At 40.0% G+C, this 22337-nt stretch overlaps 1 protein-coding gene across 2 annotated transcripts in view; it reads right to left on the bottom strand.

Moving 5' to 3' along the window:
• Nucleotides 1-22337, bottom strand: part of LOC120530791 (inactive dipeptidyl peptidase 10-like) — an 898875-nt gene that overhangs the window by 16086 nt on the left and 860452 nt on the right. For both annotated transcript variants that reach the window (XM_039755400.1, XM_039755402.1), the window contains exons 19-22: nt 20356-20425; nt 17085-17279; nt 13381-13435; nt 7629-7728 (exon numbers count right to left, since the gene is read on the bottom strand). In XM_039755400.1, the coding sequence (XP_039611334.1) occupies nt 7629-7728; nt 13381-13435; nt 17085-17279; nt 20356-20425 (420 nt within the window). The remainder of the gene's footprint in view (nt 1-7628; nt 7729-13380; nt 13436-17084; nt 17280-20355; nt 20426-22337) is intronic.

Here is a 22337-nt window from a genome sequence, read left to right as displayed (position 1 = left end):
TGCGCATTTATTTTACGCTTCGGAGGACCGGATATATATTTTCATATTGCTTATTTTATTTTATTGTCTCATGTAATTTGTAAACCATGAACCTATTAATTTATGTTCTAATATACACTGTGTGCACAATTATTAGGCAAGTGAGTATTTTGACCATATCATCATTTTTAATGCGTATATTCCAACTCCAAGCTGTATTAACTTGAATGCTTATTGGATTTAAGCACGTCAGGTGATGTGTATTTGTGTAATGAGGGAGGGTGTGGCCTAAGGAGATCAACACCCTATATCAAGGTGTGCAGAATTATTAGGCAGCTAGTTTTCCTCAGGCAAAATGGGCCAAAAAAGATTTAACTGACTCTGAAAAGTCAAAAATTGTAAAAAGTCTTTCAGAGGGATGCAGCACTTTTGGAATTGCTAAGATATTGGTGTGTGATCACAGAACCATCAAACATTTTGTTGCAAATAGTCAACAGGGTAGCAAGAAACGTGTTGAGAACAAAAGACGCAAATTAGCAGCCAAAGATTTGAGAAGAATCAAACGTGAAGCTACCAGGAACCCATTATCCTCCAGTACTTTCATATTCCAGAGCTGCAACCTACCTGGAGTGCCCAGAAGTACAAGGTGTTCAGTGCTCAAAGACATGGCCAAGGTAAGGAGGGCTGAAACCAAACCACCACTGAACAAGAAACATAAGTTGAAACGTCAAAACTGGGCCAAGAAATATCTGAAGACAGATTTTTTTCAAAGGTTTTATGGACTGATGAGATGAGAGTGACTCTTGATGGACCAGATGGATGGACCTGTGGATCAGTAATGGGCACAGAGCTCCACTCCAACGTAGAGGTGGGGTACTGGTATGAGCTGGTATTTTTAAAGATGAGCTAGTTGGACCTTTTTGCATTGAAGATGAACTCAAAATCAACTCCCAAACTTACTGCCAGTTTTTCGAAGACACTTTCTTCAAACAGTGATACAGGAAGAAGACCATGATTTTTATGCAGGCCAATGCTCCATCACTTGCATCGAAGTTCTCCACTGCGTGGCCAGCCAGTAAAGGCCTTAAAGATGAAGGAATAATGACATGGCCCCCCTTCCTCATCTGACCTAAACCCTATCGAGAACTTGTGGGCACTTCTTAAACGCTAGATTTACGGGGGAGAAAAACAATACACCTCTCTGAAGAGTGTCTGGGAGGCTGTAGTCACTGCTCCACAAAAAGCTGATCGTCAACAGATCAAGAAACTGACAGACTCCATGAATGGAAAGGCTTATGACTGTTATTGGAAAGAAGGGTGGCTATATTGGTCATTGATTGATTGATTTATTTTTTTTGAAATGTCAGAGATGTTTATTTGTACATTTTGAGGTGTTTGTTTATTATTCTCACTATAACAGATGAAAATAAACAAGTGAGATGGGAACATTTTCATTTTTCCTTTAGTTGCATAATAAATCTGCACACTAATAGTTGCCTAATAATTGTGCGCACATATGTATTCCCCTGATGATGTTCACACTCACATTTCCGTTGTGAAACATTCAGGTTTCAGGTTTATTAACATTTTGGATTGACTGATAGCACTGTGTTTGTTCCATATTAAAATTAATCCTCAAAAATACAACTTGCCTAATAATTGTAATATTTGATAACGATTATGTAGGGGGGGCAATCCATGGCTGTTTGGGCATTTCAGTGCATAACACCGGTGTAAGCGCACACTCGACTACTGTTTCCTTACCTCAAAGTGACAAGTAGTCTCTCTTCGGGGCTGATACCAAGTCGCATATTGGTTGATCGGCGTGCAATGTGGCATTGCACCAGCTGCAGCAGACAATCAAAAGTGGAAACCGACATCCGACAGTAATTAAAAAACTTGTGCGGAAATTTTTGCATTTCTTCATAAAGCACAAAAAAAACTTCCTTTAACCCGACATGGGGCAGTCAGAGGATGAACCCAGTAGCGGCGGCGATTTTTTCTCTCCCTACGTCGCCGTATTATTTTTAAAACAAGAAGATTAATATCTAACATAGCAAAATGGTCCATATTGAAAGGAGGCACCTCAAATAAAACGACAAGGGCTTTCATATCCAGTTCCCGACACTGCCTCCACAGGTTAACACACAATTTGGGCTGCAGGCTGGCGTTAGACAGAGACAAACGAACGCCGGTGTAGAAGTCAATCGATCGCCACCACAAAATGCAACATAAACATCTAGGACGTTCAGAGCAAGTTCGTTTATCCAAAAACTTAACGCCCGTGTGAACAAGGCCTTAAGGCCTGGATCTTGTTTTTATCCGGACCCTCGCAAGCCCAGACATTCAGGCTCCGAGAACACTAATCAGAGCATCCATTGACTCCGTGAAGATCGCAGCATCATCAGCAAAGTCAAGATCAGTGAATCTCTCTTCACCAACAGATGCCCCACGACCCTGCCCAACATCCAGTCCATGCAAGTATTGAACAGAGTAGGAGCAGAGCACACCCCGTCAAACTCCAGAATCAACTGGGAAAAACGCAGATGTCCTGCCTCCACTCTGCACAGCACTCACAGTACTACTGTACAGGCCGGCCATGATATCCAGCAACCTCGAGGGGATCCTGCAAAACCTCCAGATGTCCCACAGAACAGCGTGATCATCTGAGCAGAATGAACTGAGCATGTCTGCAGTTTCCCCATCCACACCATGGGGCTGCTCAGCTACGCTAACACACAAATCTCCGAGCCTGAGTGCACTGTTTTTATTTAAAAACATTGACCACTGCGATGGACCCCTTACGCACTTCATCACAACTTTGAAATGTGCTGTTGTGATGACACATTCAATGTCATTCGCTTTCGAAAAGAACATTTTGGCTCAGCAGTGTATATTCTGTTAGGCTCGGCTGTTATCTCTGAAGCGGCCTTACGCTGTCTCTGCATTAGATATTCAGTAAAGACATATTTATTGTAGAAGACGCTAAACATAAATTGATGCTAGCTTTGTATGTGGGGGCATGAATGTCAAGTTACTTCTATCCCACAGAAATAAATCACCCACTTTATTATGCAAGTTAAAACTTGGAATGAGTAACTAACTCATAAATACTTGCTCATTAAGTATTTATAATTATTTACAGAAAGGCCATAATGAAGCTTTAGATTTGGTACCTTATGAAATATTAAAATGGGTTGCAGCAACCATTGGCAGAAGTTAAGCTATCTGAAGGCAACCTGTTTTCGAGATAAGAGTCAGCGCAATGAAGGGATCCTGAATGTTTTCTGCTACGGTAGCACAGATAATGTAATTGCTGGATGAACCCATAATGACATCCGACTGAAGATGAACCGCCCCGGTGTCAGTGGAGATGGTCAGCCTCAGCACTAGTGTGGGTCATTCGCCCAATAGGGACTAAGGAAAAAAGTGTGATGGCTATCGGCAGTGTTAGGGTGATCAAAAGCAAATGAGACTCCATCACTGAGGATAAGAACGCTCCATCAGCATGGCGGGCTAGCGCTCACTTTGTGTAAGCATCTAAGGGGAAAAAGTTCCTAACCGGTCTGTGTCTTCACTTAAAGTTTCACCTTTCCTGTTATTCTCTTTTGTATCTATACAGTCATATGAAAAAGTTTGGGAACCCCTCTCAGCCTGACTCTAATTGACTCTACTTCAACAAAAAAGATAACAGTGCTATGTCTTTCATTTCCTAGGAACATCTGAGTACTGCGGTGTTTTGCGAACAAACATTTTTAGTGAAGCAGTATTTAGTTGTATGAAATTAAATCAAATGTGAAAAACTGGCTCTGCGAAAATGTTGCCCCCCTTGTCATTGTGCTGATTTGAATGCCTGTCACTGCTCAATGCTGATTACTGGCAACACCAAAATGGTTGGATTAACTCTTTAAGCCTTGAACTTCATAGACAATCATGAGTGGTCAAAGGTATTTAAGATGGTCAATTACAAGTTGTGCTTCCTTCCCTTTGACTCTCCTCTGAAGAGTGACAGACAGCATGGGATCCTCAAAGCAACTCTCAAAAGATCTGAAAACAAAGATTGTTGAGTCTCCTGGTTTAGGGGAAGGCTACACAAAGCCATCTCAGAGGTCTAAACTGTCAGTTTCAACTGTAAGGAATGGAATCAGGAAATGGAAGGCCACAGGCACAGTTGCTGTTAAACCAGCAGGTCTGGCAGACCAAGAAAAATCCAGGAGCGGCATATGAGCAGGATTGTGAGAATGGTGACAGACAACCCACAGATCACCTCCAAAGACCTGCAAGAAAATCTCGCTGCAGATGGTGTATCTGTACATCGTTCTACAATTCATTACAATTTGCAAAACACATCTGTATGGCAGGGCGATGAGAAAGAAGCCCTTTCTGCACTCATGACACAAACAAGAGTCGCTTGTTGTATGCCAATGCTCATTTAGACAAGCCAGATTCATTTTGGAACAAAGTGCTATGGACTGATGAGACAAAAATGGAGTTATTTGGTCAAAACAAAAAGTGCTTTGTATGGTGGAAGAAAAACACCTGCTACCTCCTGTCAAATGTGGTGGAGGTTCTATCATGCTGTGGGGCTGTGTGGCCAGTTCAGGGACTGGGGCCCTTGTTAAAGTCGAGGGTCAGATGAATTCAACCCAATTTTAACAAATTCTTCAAGATAATGTTCAAGCATCAGTCACAAAGTTGAAGTTACACAGGGGTTGGATATTCCAACAAGAAGATGACCCAAAACACAGTTCGAAATCTACAAAGGCATTCATGCAGAGGGAGAAGTACAATGTTCTGGAATGGCCGTCACAGTCCTCTGACTTGAATATCATCGAAAATCTATGGGATGATTTGAAGAAGGCTGTTAATGCTCAGCAGCCATCAAATTGAACTGAACTGGAGAGATTTGGTATGGAAGAATGGGGTCAAAAATACCTCCATCCAGAATCCAGACACTCATCACAGGCTATAGGAGGACAGCGTCTAGAGGCTCAAAGGAGCAAAAGGAGGCTCAACTAAGTATTGATGTCATATCTCTGTTGCGGTGCCCAAATTTAAAAATGGAAGTTGCTACTTTGAAAGCTCAGCCAATGATAAACAAAAATCAAAAGAATTAAGAGGGCTTCCCAAACTTTTTCATATGACTGTATTCCATTGTGATTTCTCCATTGCTTATCACACCAATCTTCTGCATATGCTTCACTAAATGGAATAATTCATTTTTTTACACTACTTAGTCCAGCTTAGCATCACAAGGACCACAACTTATCCTATCAAGACTACACTTAAGGCAGGAAGCAACCTTACTTTGGGTACCACAAAACACACGTTGAGCCTGCTATGTACATAATCACCCCCTTGAAGTAGATGGTTACCTGGGCGAGTGAAATCTTTGCTTGCTTCACGACTTGAGGTATGTAAATGTCCTGATTAGAGGCCTACAATCCGTTCTAGCATCTGAACAGAATACCCCTATTCATGTTTTGAGACAGTAGATGCATTTCAAGATTTCTCACCTAAAGAGAATGTTGTTTCTTGTCCTAGTGTGTGGATATAAACACAGGGAACTCCAATTTCTGTATTACATCTCACCTGAAGAAGGGGCCTGAGTTTCCTCGTAAGCTTGCATATTGTAATCTTTGTAGTTAGCGAATAATAGGTGTCATTTTGCTTGACTTTTCACTACAAACCAAACCAGAATGTTATGGAGGAAGTGAGGATGATTACAAAAAGTCCTTTGTTTTCAGGAACCAATGATTTCCTGTACGACGTAGGCTCTGGGTCTCTTGCGTCCCCTGGCCACTTTTGTGTATTGCCTTCCCACTGATGCGGTGCAAAGTGAGGCGTGTTTAGGAATTCTCAGGGAGCTCCCCACCCACCTATTATTTTGAAGTGATCACGACTTCACGGGGGAGATGACTGCTTCGATGCAGCGATGGCACAGCCCACCAAGAACTGGTGGCTATCAAGAGTGATGCGGTGCACCATCCATCCATCCATTATCCAACCCGCGATATCCTAACTACAGGGTCACAGGGGTCTGCTGGAGCCAAATCCCAGCAAACACATGGCACAAGGCAGGAAACAAACCCTGGGCAGGGCGCCAGCCCATATGGCGCACAATATTCACCAATAACTCTCCAAAGTCCAAACTTCTAACAGATTTGTAGGATGGTGCCAGTTGCTTGTGGTCAACCAATCAGCACAATTCATCACCTGAGCTCCATCCACGATAGTTCCTGGTTGAATGAAAAATAAATACTGTACCCTGGAGTAGTCAAGTCAAGTCAAGTGTTACGTGGGCGACCCCTTGGCCTGGTCCATACACTTAGGTCCCCAACAATGAAGATCCTGTGAGATGGATCACCCTCTGGGAAATGTGCCACATGGCCGTCGTGCCGTAACTGACGCTCCCTCACAATGCAGGTCATGTGCCTCATTCGGGACTCCATGAGCAACACAAGGTCAAACCAATGGTACCCAAGGATTCTTAGAAAAGACACAGGACCAAAGGAGTCCAGTCTTCGTCTCTGGTCACTGGATAGCGTCCATGTCTCGCAACCATATAGCAAGACAGGAAGCACCAGGACTCTAAAGACTTGGACCTTCTTCCTTTTGTAGAGATATCGGTAGTGCCACACACCCCCTTCCAACTGGACCTGGATTGGGAGCTAAAAAAATTATCGACAGCTACAAATGGTCTGAGTTCCCACTGTAGGAATGCTACAAATATACTAAAATGTTTCTGGTCTCTGCAAAAAGCTCCTGTGATGGGAAAACACCTAATGATAGCTCTGAAATGGACCACCACTAACACAGACTTGACAAACTGGAGAAAAAATATACACTGTTGAGCTTTTTTCATCAAAGATATACTTTCCTCCCAGCTCTGAGTGTGGTTTAGAGACGCCATTTATAACAAGGCCCGTGGTTCTGTACTATAGCAGGTAGTGATGTTGTCTCAAAGTGAGTGGACCACCTGTGTTTACCATAAAGAGTTTCCCTGTTTTCCTGTATCATTTACATTTGTTAGCTTAGCAGACACTCTTACTCAAAGCGACTTACACAAGAGGTCAACATAATCGAGTAATCAAGTGTCCGGTCCGGTCTTCACACTCCTCCAGGCAAGCATTGCTATTCTTCCACCAAACTCCAGCTCACCTGGCTCAGGTCAATTAGCTTATTTTATTTTAGGCCCTGGAGTTGTCCCGGTGCCAGTCATCACTGAATGCTGGAAAGTAGTTGTGGGTTATGAAGACGCCCTACAAAACTGGGAGTTCATCTCCCTGCAGGGTTCTCTGGCAGCACTCAAGGACCCCCAACAGGGTTGTCCTTTAGGACTACGAATTCTTTGGATCACTGTGGGTATCCATACCAGGGCAATGCCAGAGAAGCACTGCCATCTATTGTACTGGGGACAGAAACTGCTCTTGAATGACAGTTTCCCCCAGTTCATCCATTAGCCTTTCACCTCATCTGAGTTAATAATCAAACTCCATCTTGGTGGGGTTAGACCTCCACATATAGTCTCACACTTCAATATGGCCTCCTGTCCGAAATAGGAATCGCCTCTTATCCCAGTCGGGGTGACAGTCCTTCCCCTAAAGCACTTATAATAGACAATCAAGACCAAATTAGAATGTACTTACCATATAATTTCCAGTCTGTTATAGGAGACATGGCTACTGTACATTTGAAAAGTCTTTCCGTTGATTTCAGCATCATTAACGCAATGTAGCCACCATATCCCTGCAAAAGCAATGAGTGTAAGTTATAAAAAATAATTCTCAATGGCACTATATGTAAATACTATTAAAAATCTGCAGCTCTTAAGTTGGTTGTCAAAGTGGACTTCCACTGGTAAATGATTTTCAGTAATTTAGAAATCCTGGTTTGGTGGAGCGTGAGCTTGGCCTGAGGGGCATATGCAAAGTTAATGGCAGTGCCACAGGTGGGAAACAGAAACTGGTGAATCCCGGAAAAACAGAGTAGGAGAGAAATGTACTCCACTACAATTTTTCATTTTGATTTGGATGGAGTCAGATATACAGTAGCTCTTCTCCAGAAATGATAAAGGTCAGCACCACTATCAATAGTTACGTTTATTTGCTGAGTAGATGCTTTTATCCAAAGTGACTTACAAAAGAGTATAACGCATCACCATTTCCCGGACAATTTCGCTATATGTCAACACTTTTTGGGGTGTTATGTGAGTCTGATAGCAGGTCAACCCCAAATCACCCTCTGTCCCCTTCCTGTGATACTGATAGATTAAATAATATAGTTGACACAATATCAACAGTGGAAAACAGACAAGGTGAAAATAATGTTATTAAATCAATCTAATAAAACAATACAAATATAAATGCAGGCAACCAAATCTGTGAACGCACCTCCCCCCGGTCCCCCATTCCCCAACAATTTCAGTATGCAAATAACTGGAAAGAACGAAAATCCTTCGCCACAGATGACCCTCTAAGTCCAAGCAGTACTGGCACTTATGGTATTATTTGTTCTTTTCCTCATTCTCTTTTTCCAAGAGTCTACAAATGTACAATCGCAGATGAGCAAGGATCGCTTTTAGCTCACACACAGGAATTTCTCCTCACTTTCTCGTCTGCTACTATTCCAGAGTGGGTCAGGCGGCGAAGTCTTCGAGGTGGGAATGGACCCCAATCTGGGTGAGGCGATGTTTTCCCTGACTGCATTTGCTGTTTGTTCCCATTTTTTCCCTCTTCTTGCCTTTCGCAGCTTTTATACTTTCTTGTATACAAAGTACAGGGAAACTATTGTAATCGTCCAAATATTCAACCTCGAGATTTTGATGAATATCGATGTTTTAGATCTCCCTGAGTCCAAAAATACCATTTTTGGAATTATGTCTGTGTGTCAGTCTGTCTGTCAGTGTTTAAACACAATAACTTGAGTACGTTTTCACTTTGGGTAACCAAATTTTGCATATAAGTATTAAGTACAAAACATAGACTTCTATCAACTTTGAGTTATTTCCGCTAACAGCAAGTGTTACTTTACCTGAAACGTTCCCCAAAAATATAAAAAAATTACATAATTTCACATCATATTATGGCAAAGTATCACATTCTAAACATTTTTTGTTGCTTTGCATTTTTTCGAAAAACAACCGGTTTTCGAGATAATCACAATTTTCTGTTTGACATTCAAATGGTAATACAAATTTGAGCAATGTTTTTGCTTTTACAATGCCTTTTCTATCTATCTATCTGTCTATCTATCTATCTATCCTGCCCACTACACTTATTAAAATCTATCTAATCCTGCCTACTACACTTATTAAAATCTATCTATCTATTATTTCTGCCTACTACACTAATTAAAATCTATTTATCTATCTAATCCTGCATACTACACTTATTACAATCTATCTATCTAATCCTGCCTACTACACTTATTAAAATCTATCTATCGATCTATCTATCTAATCCTGCCTACTACACTTATTAAAATCTCTATCTATCTATCTATTTATCTATCTATCTATCTATCTATCTATCTATCTAATCCTGCCTACTACACTTATTAAAATCTATCTATCTATCTAATCCTGCCTACTACACTTATTAAAATCTATCTATCATGTGTAGGTTGTAAGTAACTATAGAGCTTTCCTTCAATTTCAGTGATACTAATATCACTGTTATACAAACAAGTGACTGCCTTTGTAAAAACAGGTGACAGTCCCTTTAATTATAATAAGATATTAATTTTCAGATGCCAACCTTTGTAGAATGTTACCTGCACCAATTTCAGAATAAACGTATATCTTCAAAACAGAAAGCAATTGATTGGGTAAAATGTTTTTTCTTTATACTGTTTGCATTTGAATACAAGTCAAAGTAAATTTACAAATCACTTTTTTTTTGTTTTTATTAATAATAAATAATGATAATTATATTTATATAGTGCTTTTCTTGCTACTCAATGCGCTTAGACAGAGGGGATCCACTTCAACTACCACCAATGTGTGGCACCCACCTGGATGATGCGATGGCAGCCATTATTGCGCCAGTATGCTCAACACACAGATGAGGTGTTAGGCATTGAATGGGTGAGTGAGATAGCCAATCAGAGACAGGGGATGATTAGGTGGTCAGAATGGAAGAGGCTGTGATGGGCAATTTTGCCAGGACATTGGGATACACCCTTCTCTTTTCAAAAGGATGCCCAAAGATCTTTAATGACCACAGAGGGTCAGGACCGCAACTGAAGGATGGCTCCATTTTTACAGCACAGCGTCCCCGTCACTGCACTGGGGCATTGGTACCGACATTCAGACCACGGGGTAAGCGCCTCCCCTGCTAGCCCCACCAACACCTCTGCCAGCAACAAACTAAGCTTTTCCTAGATGGTCTCCCATCCAAGTCCTTCCCAGGGGTCACCATAATGACCTCTTCAGAAGCACAGGCGGTGTGGCTGCTAGCATTCTCCATACTTTCTGAGTTTTTTGGAATTGGAGTTGTACGCATTCTCTAAGAATTTATTAAAATTGTACTGTATGTATTACATAATCTTTATAATATTTCAAAAGCACTTTGTGATCATGAATGCCACTGTGCATTGAATGACTGATATATATATTTTTTTTTATTAAATTCAGGTCAGTCATCTATAAGTGATTCGTTGTTCCCTGTTTAGCATATTACTTTATGTCACAGACAAAAGCAGTTACAACAATCACTTGAATCAAAGCACCTTCAGCATCACAGACACCGGGATGTGTGCCTTTCTTTCCTGACATTTAAGGCTGTTAAGCTGAACATCTTATAAATTATTCTTTATTATTTCACATCTGTTACTTCAAGTGATATAACTTTGGGTGTAACATCTTTATTTAACCCAGCATTGTTCCTAAAAATCTATTTATTTTAATACTAGCTGCGTGTTGTCTTCGGTACAATAAATAACCCAAAGACTCCCTAGCAGTTTTACTATATTCATGAACTGAGAGAGGTGTCGGCTAACTCTTAAGAATTACTACCCAGAGCAGAGGACATGGACCCACCTGTGCTTTCTGCCCCACTGGCTTTCATAAGAAGACCCTGGCGACACCATGTCTTAGCTGGCATATCAGTCCTATGAATCTTTGTCTCGAGAAAACACCTCCAGATAGACAATGTTTTTAGTGACCATTCCAAGCCTTGCCCTCCGTTACTGAGGTTTTTCACTTGCACGTTGTTGAGCCGCGGCATTTGCATCATTTCAAAGTTGTGTCTCTTCAGTAGCATAACGTTGTTGTTGCCTGATGCCATTTGCAGCACATGGATCTTTCATAGTGAGAAGTGAGGTGTGTGCAAGTGGTGAAAAAATGTAAAAGTGAATGCGTGCGCCATCTAGTGGCTGTGGTTGAGCACGAGCAGAGCGGACTGCTCCATACACACATACACAAACACACAGGTCTTTCGTTTCTATATATCTAATTGTGGGTTTTAATTCAGTAGGAAGGTTCTCAAGCTACGTCATATTTAAATAATAAAAAAACATTCGAATTTGGTCAATTTCACCTGTGTGCGTTTGAGAATCACCATCCAAGCTCGTCCCTGGTGTGCAGTACCACCCTGGGCCGAAAGGGGGCGCTGTCACTAACAGACTTTAGAACAATCTAGATGAGAACAAGCCAGTCAGCCCAACAAAGCTCGCCAGTCCTATCCTCTTATTTCTTCCAAGAAAACATCAAGTCGAGTTTTGAAAGTCCCTAAAGTCCTACTGTCCACCACACCACTCGGTCACTTATTCCAAGTGTTTATCGTTCTTTGTGTAAAGAAAAACTTCCTAATGTTTATGCAAAATTTACCCGTAACAGGTTTCCAACTGGGGCAGCACGGTGGCGACCCCGGGTCCTCCCTGCGTGGAGTTTGCATGTTCTCCTCGTGTCTGCGTGGGTTTCCTCCGGGTGCTCCAGTTTCCTCCCACAGTCTAAAGACATGCTGGTTAGGTGGATTGGTGGCTCTGAATTGGTCCTAGTGTGTGTTTGTGTGTGTCCTGCCCAGGATTGGTTCCTGCCTTGTGCCCTGTGTTGGCTGGGATTGGCTCCAGCAGACCACCGTGACCTTGTGTTTGGATTCAGCGGGTTGGTAAATGGATGGATGGAAGTTTCCAACTGTGTACCCGTGTTCTTGATGAACTCATTTTAAAGTCACCGTCTCGATCCACTGTACTAATTCCCTTCATAATTTTAAACACTTCACTCAGGTCTCCTCTTAATCATCTTTTGCTCAAACTGTAAAGGCTCAGATCTTTTAATCTTTCCTCCTAACTCATCCCCTTGTAGCTCTGTAATCAGCCTAGTCGCTCTTCTCTGGACTTTCTCTACTGCTGTTATGTCCTTTTTGTAGCCTGGAGACCAAACCTGCACCCAGTACTCCAGATAAGGCCTCACCAGTGTGTTAAAGAGCTTGAGCAGAACCTCCTGTGACTTGTACTCCACACACTGTGCTATATAACCTAACATTCTGTTTGCCTTCTTAATGGCTTCTAAACACTGTCTGATAGTTGATAGTGTCAAGTCCACTAAGACTCCTAAATCTTTTAATCTTTCCTCCTAGCTCATCCCCTTGTAGCTCTGGAATCAGCCTGGTTGCTCTTCTCTGGACTTTCTCTAGTGCTGTTTTGTCCTTTTAGTAGCCTGGAGACCCAAAACTACACCCAGTACGCAAGATGAGACCTCACCAGTGTGTTATAAAGGTTGAGCAGAACCTCCTGTGACTTGTACTCCACACATCAAGGCGCTATATAACCTGACATTCTGTTTGCCTTCTTAATGGCTTCTAAACACTGTCTGAGAGTTGATAGTGTCAAGTCCACTATGACTCCTAAATCTTTTAATCTTTCCTCCTAACTCATCCCCTTGTAGTTCTGTAATCAGCCTAGTTGCTCTTCTCTGGACTTTCTCTACTGCTGTTATGTCCTTTTTGTAGCCTGGAGACCAAAACTGCATCCGGTACTCCAGATGACGCCTCACCTATATATGTCATGTTCTTCCTCCACAGCCTGCAGAAATCGCCCAGTGAGGGCAACTATCCCCGCTTCTTACAATCACGGAGCTTCAAAAGGACAACCCGGATGGAGGCGTCATTAACCAAGCAGATGAGAGAACAGAACTTAACGAACAGAGGCCACTTGGCTACATGGTATTTGATTTGGTTATCGTCTTCACGCCATCGAGTGTTTCTATTGTTTAAGAGCTTGTTACTAAACAAGGAGGACCGTGTTTACACCCCAAACTACTCCCGCCTTTGTCGACCCTTCTTCCCCCAACCACTACATTATTCACTGTCTTAGACTCTTAAAAATGTTAACTGTTACAAAGCAATGTTAACAGGTCCTCACCCTAGTTAAAGAAAAATATAACATTTTCAATCTTACCCTTCCAAAAACTCCAATGCGTGTTGGATCGACATACTTTAACTTTGATAGGTACCTGTAATGAACATAGACAAAAATGACGGTGAAAGGTCATGCCAAAAGACAACTTCCCCTCAGGGATTATTAAAGTATATCATCATCATCACCATAAAGTCACAATTTCTAATTATTAATCAAAACTGGCACCGACAATGTTACAGTTATACCAGACAACAAATTTTTCTGAAGGTTTTGCTTCCTGAAAAGTTTTTGGTGAATTTGATGGACAGCTTCAGTTTGAAGAAAATATTAATTTTAGATTGATAATATCACGTAGGAATAAGGAGAAACATAAAATTAACCTTTACTGAATGTAGTGTGTTTAACCACTTAATGATGTGGATTCACTGACTTTGTTCAGTTGAGCTAAATATGTTTTGCTGCTGATTTTCATTTACATTGTGGTTCTCGTTTCAATGTCCAACAATAGTCAACCAGCATGGATGGATTCCACCTGCCCTGATTCTGCTTTTTCATCGTTGCAATGTCCTGGTGAAATTCTTCACCGTGTTTGTCACTGAGTGCACCAAGATTAGCAAGGAAAAAAGTCCAAGTGTGACTGCAGAAAACTCATTTTTAGAGATTTGTTGCACTTTATGGCTTTGTATGCTTAAAGCATGTTGTCCACCATCTGGCCGTACTGTAGTTTGGTGCTCTGTAGTTGCTAAGAAAATTCTCAACAACATTGTTGAATGCTTTTCTTGTGATATCCTCAGACTCCATGAGCAGATCTTTGATTCTTTTGTCATTGATGACACATCTGATGTGTGGACCAATGGAAATACTTTCCTTAATATTGACATCAGTTATTCACAAAAACATCTTTCAGCTTCCTTGTTTATCGCTTCACAAAGTTTTTCATCACTCCAAGTTTGGTGTAATGAGGAGGTAAAAAAACCTTTGCTGGTTCAACAAATGGCTAATGTGACACGACTTTCTGTCTTCAAGCCAAATGCTTATGGAGTGGCCAGTTCTTTTAAATTTATTAAGATACTTTAACACAGCGTTCTCATTACACAAATGGAACAAAAGTACTTGAGATGTCTGAGCCACATGCCTACTAGTAGTATTGATATCACGCCAAAGTCAAAATCACTGGGGTCACACATTTGTTTCCCCATTCTGGTGTTTAATGTGAACTTGAACTGAAGCTCCTGACCCGTCTCTGCCTGATTTTATTTTATTGCACTGCTGCCACATGATCGTCTGGTAAGAGAATTGCATGGACAAGCAGGTGAAGAGGTAGGTGTTCCTAATAATCTGTCAGGGACTGTATATGCATACTTATAATATGACAGGAAATCACAACGCAGGCAATTACAATAAAATGGTACACGGTAGGAACACTTAAAAGTGTTTTGGTTTTTTTGTTTTGGAATCAGCAGGCTAAAGTCAATAAAATGCACCGAAAAGTGTTCAAGAAGCAAAATCTTCATTTTAGTATTTACTAAACTCTATTACAATATATTATTTTGTTATTATCTGTAGAAAACTAAAAATAAGGAGTAATAACTGAGCTGTTTCCACCTCATTAACCTGACATCAGAATACAAAGATAATGAATGTGTTAAAGACTATGACAATAAATATGACAATATGACAATAAAAAGAGATACAGCTAGACAGACAGAGAGATAGACAGATCTGAAAGGCACTATATATATATATATATATATATATATATGTACAGTATATATATATAGTGGTTGGGGTGATAGCTATTTACAGGTAGGGGATGATTAGGGGGCCAAAATGAATAGGCTGTGGTGGACAATTTAGTCAGGACATTGGCATACCGACCACTATTTACTAAGGATTCCCAGGTATCTTTTATGACCAGAGAGAGTCAGGACCTCGATTTTAAGTCTCATCCAAAAGACGGCAACATTTTTGAAGCACAGTTTCGCCATCACTGCACTAGAGCATTGGGATCCACATTCAGACCATAGGGTTTGTGCCCCCTGCTGGCTTCACCAACAGCTCTTCCAGCAGCAACCCAAGCTTTTCTTAGATGGTCTCCCATCCAAATACTAGCCGGGCCTGAACTTCTTTCTAAGTGCACATGGTATGTCGGCCAGGGAAGGCCATCAAGCCAGAGTAAGTGACCTACAAACTAGTAGTAGATAAATAGTAGATAGAAAATTTAGTATAGTTGGCAGGATAGATAGATAGATAGATAGATAGATAGATAGATAGATAGATAGATAGATAGATAGATAGATAGATGTTAGGACCTTTTTGTAAGATAGATAGATGTTACAGCCTTTTTGTAACCAAGAATGATAGATAGATATGAAAGGCACTATATAATAGACAGTGTGAGATTTGGCTGGGATGCCTCCTTAAAGGAAGAAACGGGGGAGATGGCCTTTGAAGGGCGCTGTCTTCCCTGACCTGATATTTGGCAGCCCCCCTCGGTTGCAACGGCACCTCGGACTCCCACAGGGCTGAATGGGAACTACTATTGGTCAGCACAGTCCTGTTGGGTTCCGTTGATATCACCAGGGGGAACCGTGGACACTGCAGAGCCCTATGTTGGGCTTCAGCCACAGCTGGGAGCAATTCCAGACCTCCCTAATGAGCCAGCTGGAGCACTCCTGAGTGGGGCCAAAAAAGGAGCCATCTACCTCACAGAGACAAACCAGAGTTGGGAGAAAGTGGGATGATGCTTGCTTGTGAAGGAATTGAGGTGAAGGAAGAAAGAAAAGAGAAACAGAACTGCTGTATTTCTGGGTTGTATTGTTATTAGTGCTAGCTGGGAAACAACTGGAAAACCTTTCCCATGGAATAAAAGCCTTCTGTTTTATGGCATTTGTCTCTGTCGTGTCAGGTGTTTGGGTGGCTGGTGCGACCCCTGGTAGTTCAAAATAGATAGATAGATAGATAGATAGATAGATAGATAGATAGATAGATAGATGTGAAAGGCACTATATAATAGACAGTCAGATAAATAAGACATTTTAGGATAGATAGATAGATAGATAAATAAGACATTTAAGGATAGATAGATAGATAGATAGATAGATAGATATGAAATGCACTATATAGTAGATAGATTTGAAAGGCACTATATAATAGATAGACAGATTTGAAAGGCGCTATATAATGATCAGTTGTCCAATGAATAATTCATAGAGCTATATGGCACACAGACATGTAATACAATTAGAAATGAAGTGGAGTTGGACTTGTTCTTTGAAGAGCAGCGGGCCGTTTTCAGGTACTTGTAATGTTTTTTGGGTTTGGATTCAATCATTTTCCTATGTGAGGTTCTGCTTGCCTTTTTGTTCGACATGTGGCTTTCTAGTTTGATTCTGCTTTCTGACAGGTATAATTTGCTTGTTTAATCAAACGATAGATAAAACAGAACAAAAACACTTTCAAGTAAAATGAGGGGACAAAACAAATGATGAAAGGACAGTAACTCTTTTTCATGCTTCCTTTAAACAAGCTGAAATTCTGTGACTTAAGGAGATGATATCGCATAGAATTCACATGAGTGATTTTCATTTGCAAAGAAACATACTGCACTACATTGATAACTTAGACTAATAAAACAGATTTTTATTACTAACAGCACAAAAGAAACAATGAAGTCACATTTGATAAGTACGGCCGATAAACCCAACAGCACTTCCCTACCAGTGACTCACTCCCATACGTACTCGATTGCTGCTATTTGATCTTTCACTTCGACGGTCCCCAATCGCCGGTAAACCTCCTGCAGTATCCGCTGTCCCTGGAAGCCACTTCCTCTGCCATCGCAGCGGGCCACAATGACATTATCAGAGCTGACAAGGACCGAATCCCAGTCAAGGTGAAACTTGTCTGTTACCAGCTGGCTGCCAGGAGCTCCGTCACTGTAAACGGCAACATTCAACATGAAAAGAAATGCATATTGACTACCTGCCTGGAGTGATATTCTTCAGATGGCTGTGTTTATTGTGATTAGGAATGCCTGAAGGACAACATCGTCAACACAGCCATGCAAATCACTCCATAATTGCTTGACCTTTTTCTCCTTCTGTTTTAAACTTTGACTTAGCAGTGAAAATGATCGTCTATTATAATTGATAGTGTTTTTCTTTTTTTTTTTCACTTACAAAAACATTAAAAGACTTTAAAAAGGCAAAGCATTTGTATCCTAACTCAATTGTAGCTGCACATTGTTTAATAGAAAGCCGCTTTCTATTACACATTTTCACCAAATGATACAAAATGCTGCCTTAAAAAGTGCAAATGATATCAATTAATCTGATAAAAAGTCAATAAAGCTAATTTTCCGACATGGTGAATGGCTGTAGACACGGGCATTTTTTTTTTAAATGCACTTAACCATAAAACAATGAAGCAGCAGAGCCTTATGGCTTAGATATCAATTGCAATTGTAGCAAATGAATGTATATTTGCTAATTTGAAATACACAAAAATAGCAATAATAAAGAAAAAAACAGTATAGGAAATAATAAAGAATAAAATTATTATTGAAAAATACACATACATATATATATATATATATTTAAGAACAGTGCTTTCCAAGTTCCTGGGTGCTTCCTGGGGGCTCCCCATGGCTGCAGGTTTCATCCTGACTTCTTTTAATTGAACTTACATATTAATTAAGAAACCTGTTTTTTTTATCAATCCATAAATTACAAAATGGTTGTGATGAATGTTTACTGAATGGAGTAGGAATTACTTATATATATATATATATATCTCCATCCATTATCCAACCTCCTATATCCTAACTACAGGGTCCGCTGGAGCCAATGCCAGCCAACACAGGACGCAAGGCAGGAAACAAACACCGGGCAAGGCGCCAGCCCACCGCAGTATATATATATATATATATATATACATATATATATATACATACATATGTATAATGTATGCAAATAAGGGACAGTTTAAGGGCTTGGATCATTGTAATACTCCCCCAGAAAGCTAGAGGGTGCTGTTGACTAATGCCTTTTCTCTTCCTGTCTCTGTAGGCCGTAAGATTGACAACCATGCCACATTTGACGTCACTTTGGGTTTCCACCGTCCTGGACCCATCTCTTATTGCCCAAGATCTTTATCACCACAAGCAACATCATCTTGATCAGTCTTATGGAGACTTGCATTGTTTTGACATTTTTTATTCTAAGCGTGCTAAACCGTGCATTTTATTTTGAATATATACAGGATTTATAATCTCTCATTGCCTCATTATTACAAAATCTCTCTCTCTCTCTCTCTCTCTCTCTCTCTCTCTCTCTCTCTCTCTCTCTCTCTCTATATATATATATATATATATATATATATATATATATATATATATATATATATTGTCACACACATGCAAGTAGGAGGCAGCTAAAGGGCCTGAGTAATGGTAATACCACCACAGACCAGGGGGTGGCATAGTGTGCTTACTGTCTTTCTCAGTTACATGCATACCATTCCCGGGGAATCCCACCAGGTTCCAGCACCGTCGATGACACCACTTCCAGGTCCAGCCCCCAGAGATGGTGGTACTTCTGGTCCAGACAACATCACTTCTGGGTCTGGCCCCAGAGATGATGCCACTTCTTGACCGGGCCTTTAAAGCCACCATCTTCACTGTATTTGATCAGTTCTGTTTTGGACTCAGTCTTGTGAACATCTTTGTTCAATAATTTCAATTTTAGCAGCCAGGATACAATATACGGGTTGCTGCTCCAAACCTTTATCACATCTTTTGGCATTATTTGTCACTATATATATATATATAGGGCGGCACGGTGGCGCAGTGGTAGCGCTGCTGCCTCGCAGTTAGGAGACCTGGGTTCGCTTCCCGGGTCCTCCCTGCGTGGAGTTTGCATGTTCTCCCCGTGTCTGTGTGGGTTTCCTCCCACTATCCAAAGACATGCAGGTTAGGTGGATTGGCGATTCTGAATTGGCCCTAGTGTGTGTCCTGTGGTGGTTGGCACCCTGCCCAGGATTGGTTCCTGCCTTGTGCCCTGTGTTGGCTGGGATTGGCTCCAGCAGACCCCCGTGACCCTGTATTCAGATTCAGCGGGTTAGAAAATGGATGGATGGATATATATATAATAAAAAATCCTGCAATGAGACAAGACTTTTTTCAAGTCCTGCGAGATAAAACTTTGGCCATCAGATTTTTTCAAGTCACTATAAAATATATATATATATATATATATATATATATATATATATACATACACAGACACAAAGCATGGAGAGACCCTGCATTTACGTATACTTTTAATACTTAAAGACACCTGATGCGAGTTATTTTAAAACTTTAACTTGAGTAGTTTACTCATGGGAAAAGAATAATTTCCAGAAAGCTATTGCTACTTATACTCAAGTATGGCTGTCAGCTATTTTTTACAAACTGAAAGAAATGATAAACAGCTGCTAAACTGAGGAGATGATATGATGACACAATGACATTTTGAGGGGTCTATCTAAGTAACTGTGACTGAACTGATGAAGAGGCTGAAAGATATGGTGATGTCAGGAGATCATCTGTAATGTAGAAAGTTTCTGTACAAACTGAATCCAAAAATGTATTGACAAGACAGTAGCACTTACTGTAAGTGTAATGTTGGCTAAACGGTAAAATGACTCTGGCTTGACTTCAGCAATGCATATTAAAAGTTGATCATTGTAAGAATTACAATAACGCATTAACAGTTTGAAGTGTAATCCGCAGTGTTCCCCCTTCACATAACCGTACAATATTTAAATATATAAACATTAGTTGAAATTTCATTAAACAGACCTCTTGTCATTCTTAATATCATCCTAGTCAGTTTTAAAGCCTAGGTAAATAAATATTCTCTCGAAATCACATTATTTAATAGACTAGAACTATTTTCAGCAGTTGCATTATTTTTGAACAAGTATAATGGAATACTTCTTGTACCAAGTTAATTGAACTGACGCACTTACACAATCAGAAGGACGGGGTATTGTCGTAACTCAGAGAAGTCCACTGGAAATGATAATTTTAGTGGCAGTTCTGAAAACAATAAAAGAAATATGATATTATAGTCTTATATACCAAAAAAAGGATAAGCTTGGTGTTTATCAAGTCAAAGTTATTTCTACACAAACATGTTCTAAATGCCTTTACCACTCAAAACTGTGTTCTAAGGTTAAGCATTTTCTATTAATTTTTAAATATACAATGCCAATTCTGGAGTTTTATAATGAACCCTATGGGGCACAGGACTCCACTGGAAAATAAAAACCTAAAAACTTAACTGAATACATCGAGTTTTCAAGCCAAAAAATTTCTCTAGTATTGACTCACACACTGCGATTGCACATGCATATTGTAAAATAGTTTCTTCATGTCATTTTTAAACAAACAAACACCAATATTATGAGATTCAGCCATTTTAAGAGGTTTTCTTTCCTCTTGAAAGACCAAATCACAGTAACTCAGTGGTTCTCAACCTGTTGGGCGGGCCCCCTAGGGGCGCGCGAAGATGTGAAAAAAAGAAAAAAACAATCAAAAATATAAAAAAAAATCAAATTAACTTAAACTACATTCTGATACTTGAACACTAAATATAGAGTTAGATAAATGTCGATAAAAGTTAAGTAGGTATAATAAAATATGCATCTACATTTCAAAAAAAATGTTAGGGGGGCGCGATTAAAACTGTTATGTTCTTTGTATTCCTTGCTTTGTGCACCAATAAACACACGTTATCGGCAATACACTAATAACGCAATTGTGCTCCACTCACTTAGAATCTGGAACCAATGTAGAAAGCATTTTAAGACGGAGAAGCTTCTTTCTGTGACACCCCTGCAAAAGAACCACCTCTTTCAACCCTCACAAACATGTGCAGTTTTTAATATCTGGAAAAAATTTGGAATTAACTTGCTTAGGGATCTTTATATAGACAACGTCTTTGCATCCTATGAACAATTACATTCCAAATTTAACATTCCAGCTACAAATTTCTTTTACTATCTTCAAATCAGGAACTTTGTTAAACAGAACCTTCCAGATTTTCCTCATCTGGCACCCTCATCCATGCTGGAAAATTTATTGCTCAATTTAAAGGAGTTAGACTCCATCTCTACAATATATAAAATCCTTTTACAATCCCTTCCTTTCAAAGATCCAAGAGGACACTGGGAAAATGATCTCTCAATTAATATATCAGAAAAGGAGTGGAAAGTAGCAATGCAGAGAATTCACTCGAGCTCCATATGTGCAAAGCATACAATTATACAGCTCAAAATTATATATCGAGCACATCTGTCTCAACTAAAACTCTCCAAAATGTTTCCAGGGCATGATCCAACCTGTGAACGCTGCAAATTAGCTCCAGCCTCACTAGGTCACATGTTCTGGGCCTGCACCAAATTAACATTATTCTGGACAAAAATTTTTAATTACCTCTCAGACAGCCATGGACTCACAATCCCTCCTAACCCATTAACAGCTGTGTTTGGGGTTCTTCCAGAGGGTCTTAAAGTGGAGAAGGACAAACAAATTGTGATTGCATTCACTACACTGTTGGCACGCAGACTTATTCTGATAAACTGGAAGAACCCAAACTCTCCTCTTTAAGTCAGTGGGAAACTGAGGTGTTATATTATTTAAAATTGGAAAAAATCAAATACTCAGTTAGAGGATCTGTGCAGACTTTTTTCAAAACATGGCAGGATCTAATCAGTAATATTTTGAAATAAGTTTATAAAGTACAGAGAATTTGTTGATTTAGGTATTTTTTAAAAGCCTTAAATTTTACACCGTTTGGCTTGCTCTCTCTCTCAAGGGTGGGGATTGATCTGTTCTTAGCATAATTCTTTTTTTTTTTTTTTTGTAAAAATGTGATTGCTATGTATTGATTGTAATAAAATTAATAAAATAAAAAAAAAAAAAAAACTGTTATGAAAACTCGGGTTGC

Source organism: Polypterus senegalus, chromosome 6 (assembly GCF_016835505.1).
Source record: "Polypterus senegalus isolate Bchr_013 chromosome 6, ASM1683550v1, whole genome shotgun sequence".
Taxonomy (NCBI): domain Eukaryota; kingdom Metazoa; phylum Chordata; class Cladistia; order Polypteriformes; family Polypteridae; genus Polypterus; species Polypterus senegalus.
This window is presented reverse-complemented; position numbering and strand designations above follow the sequence as displayed.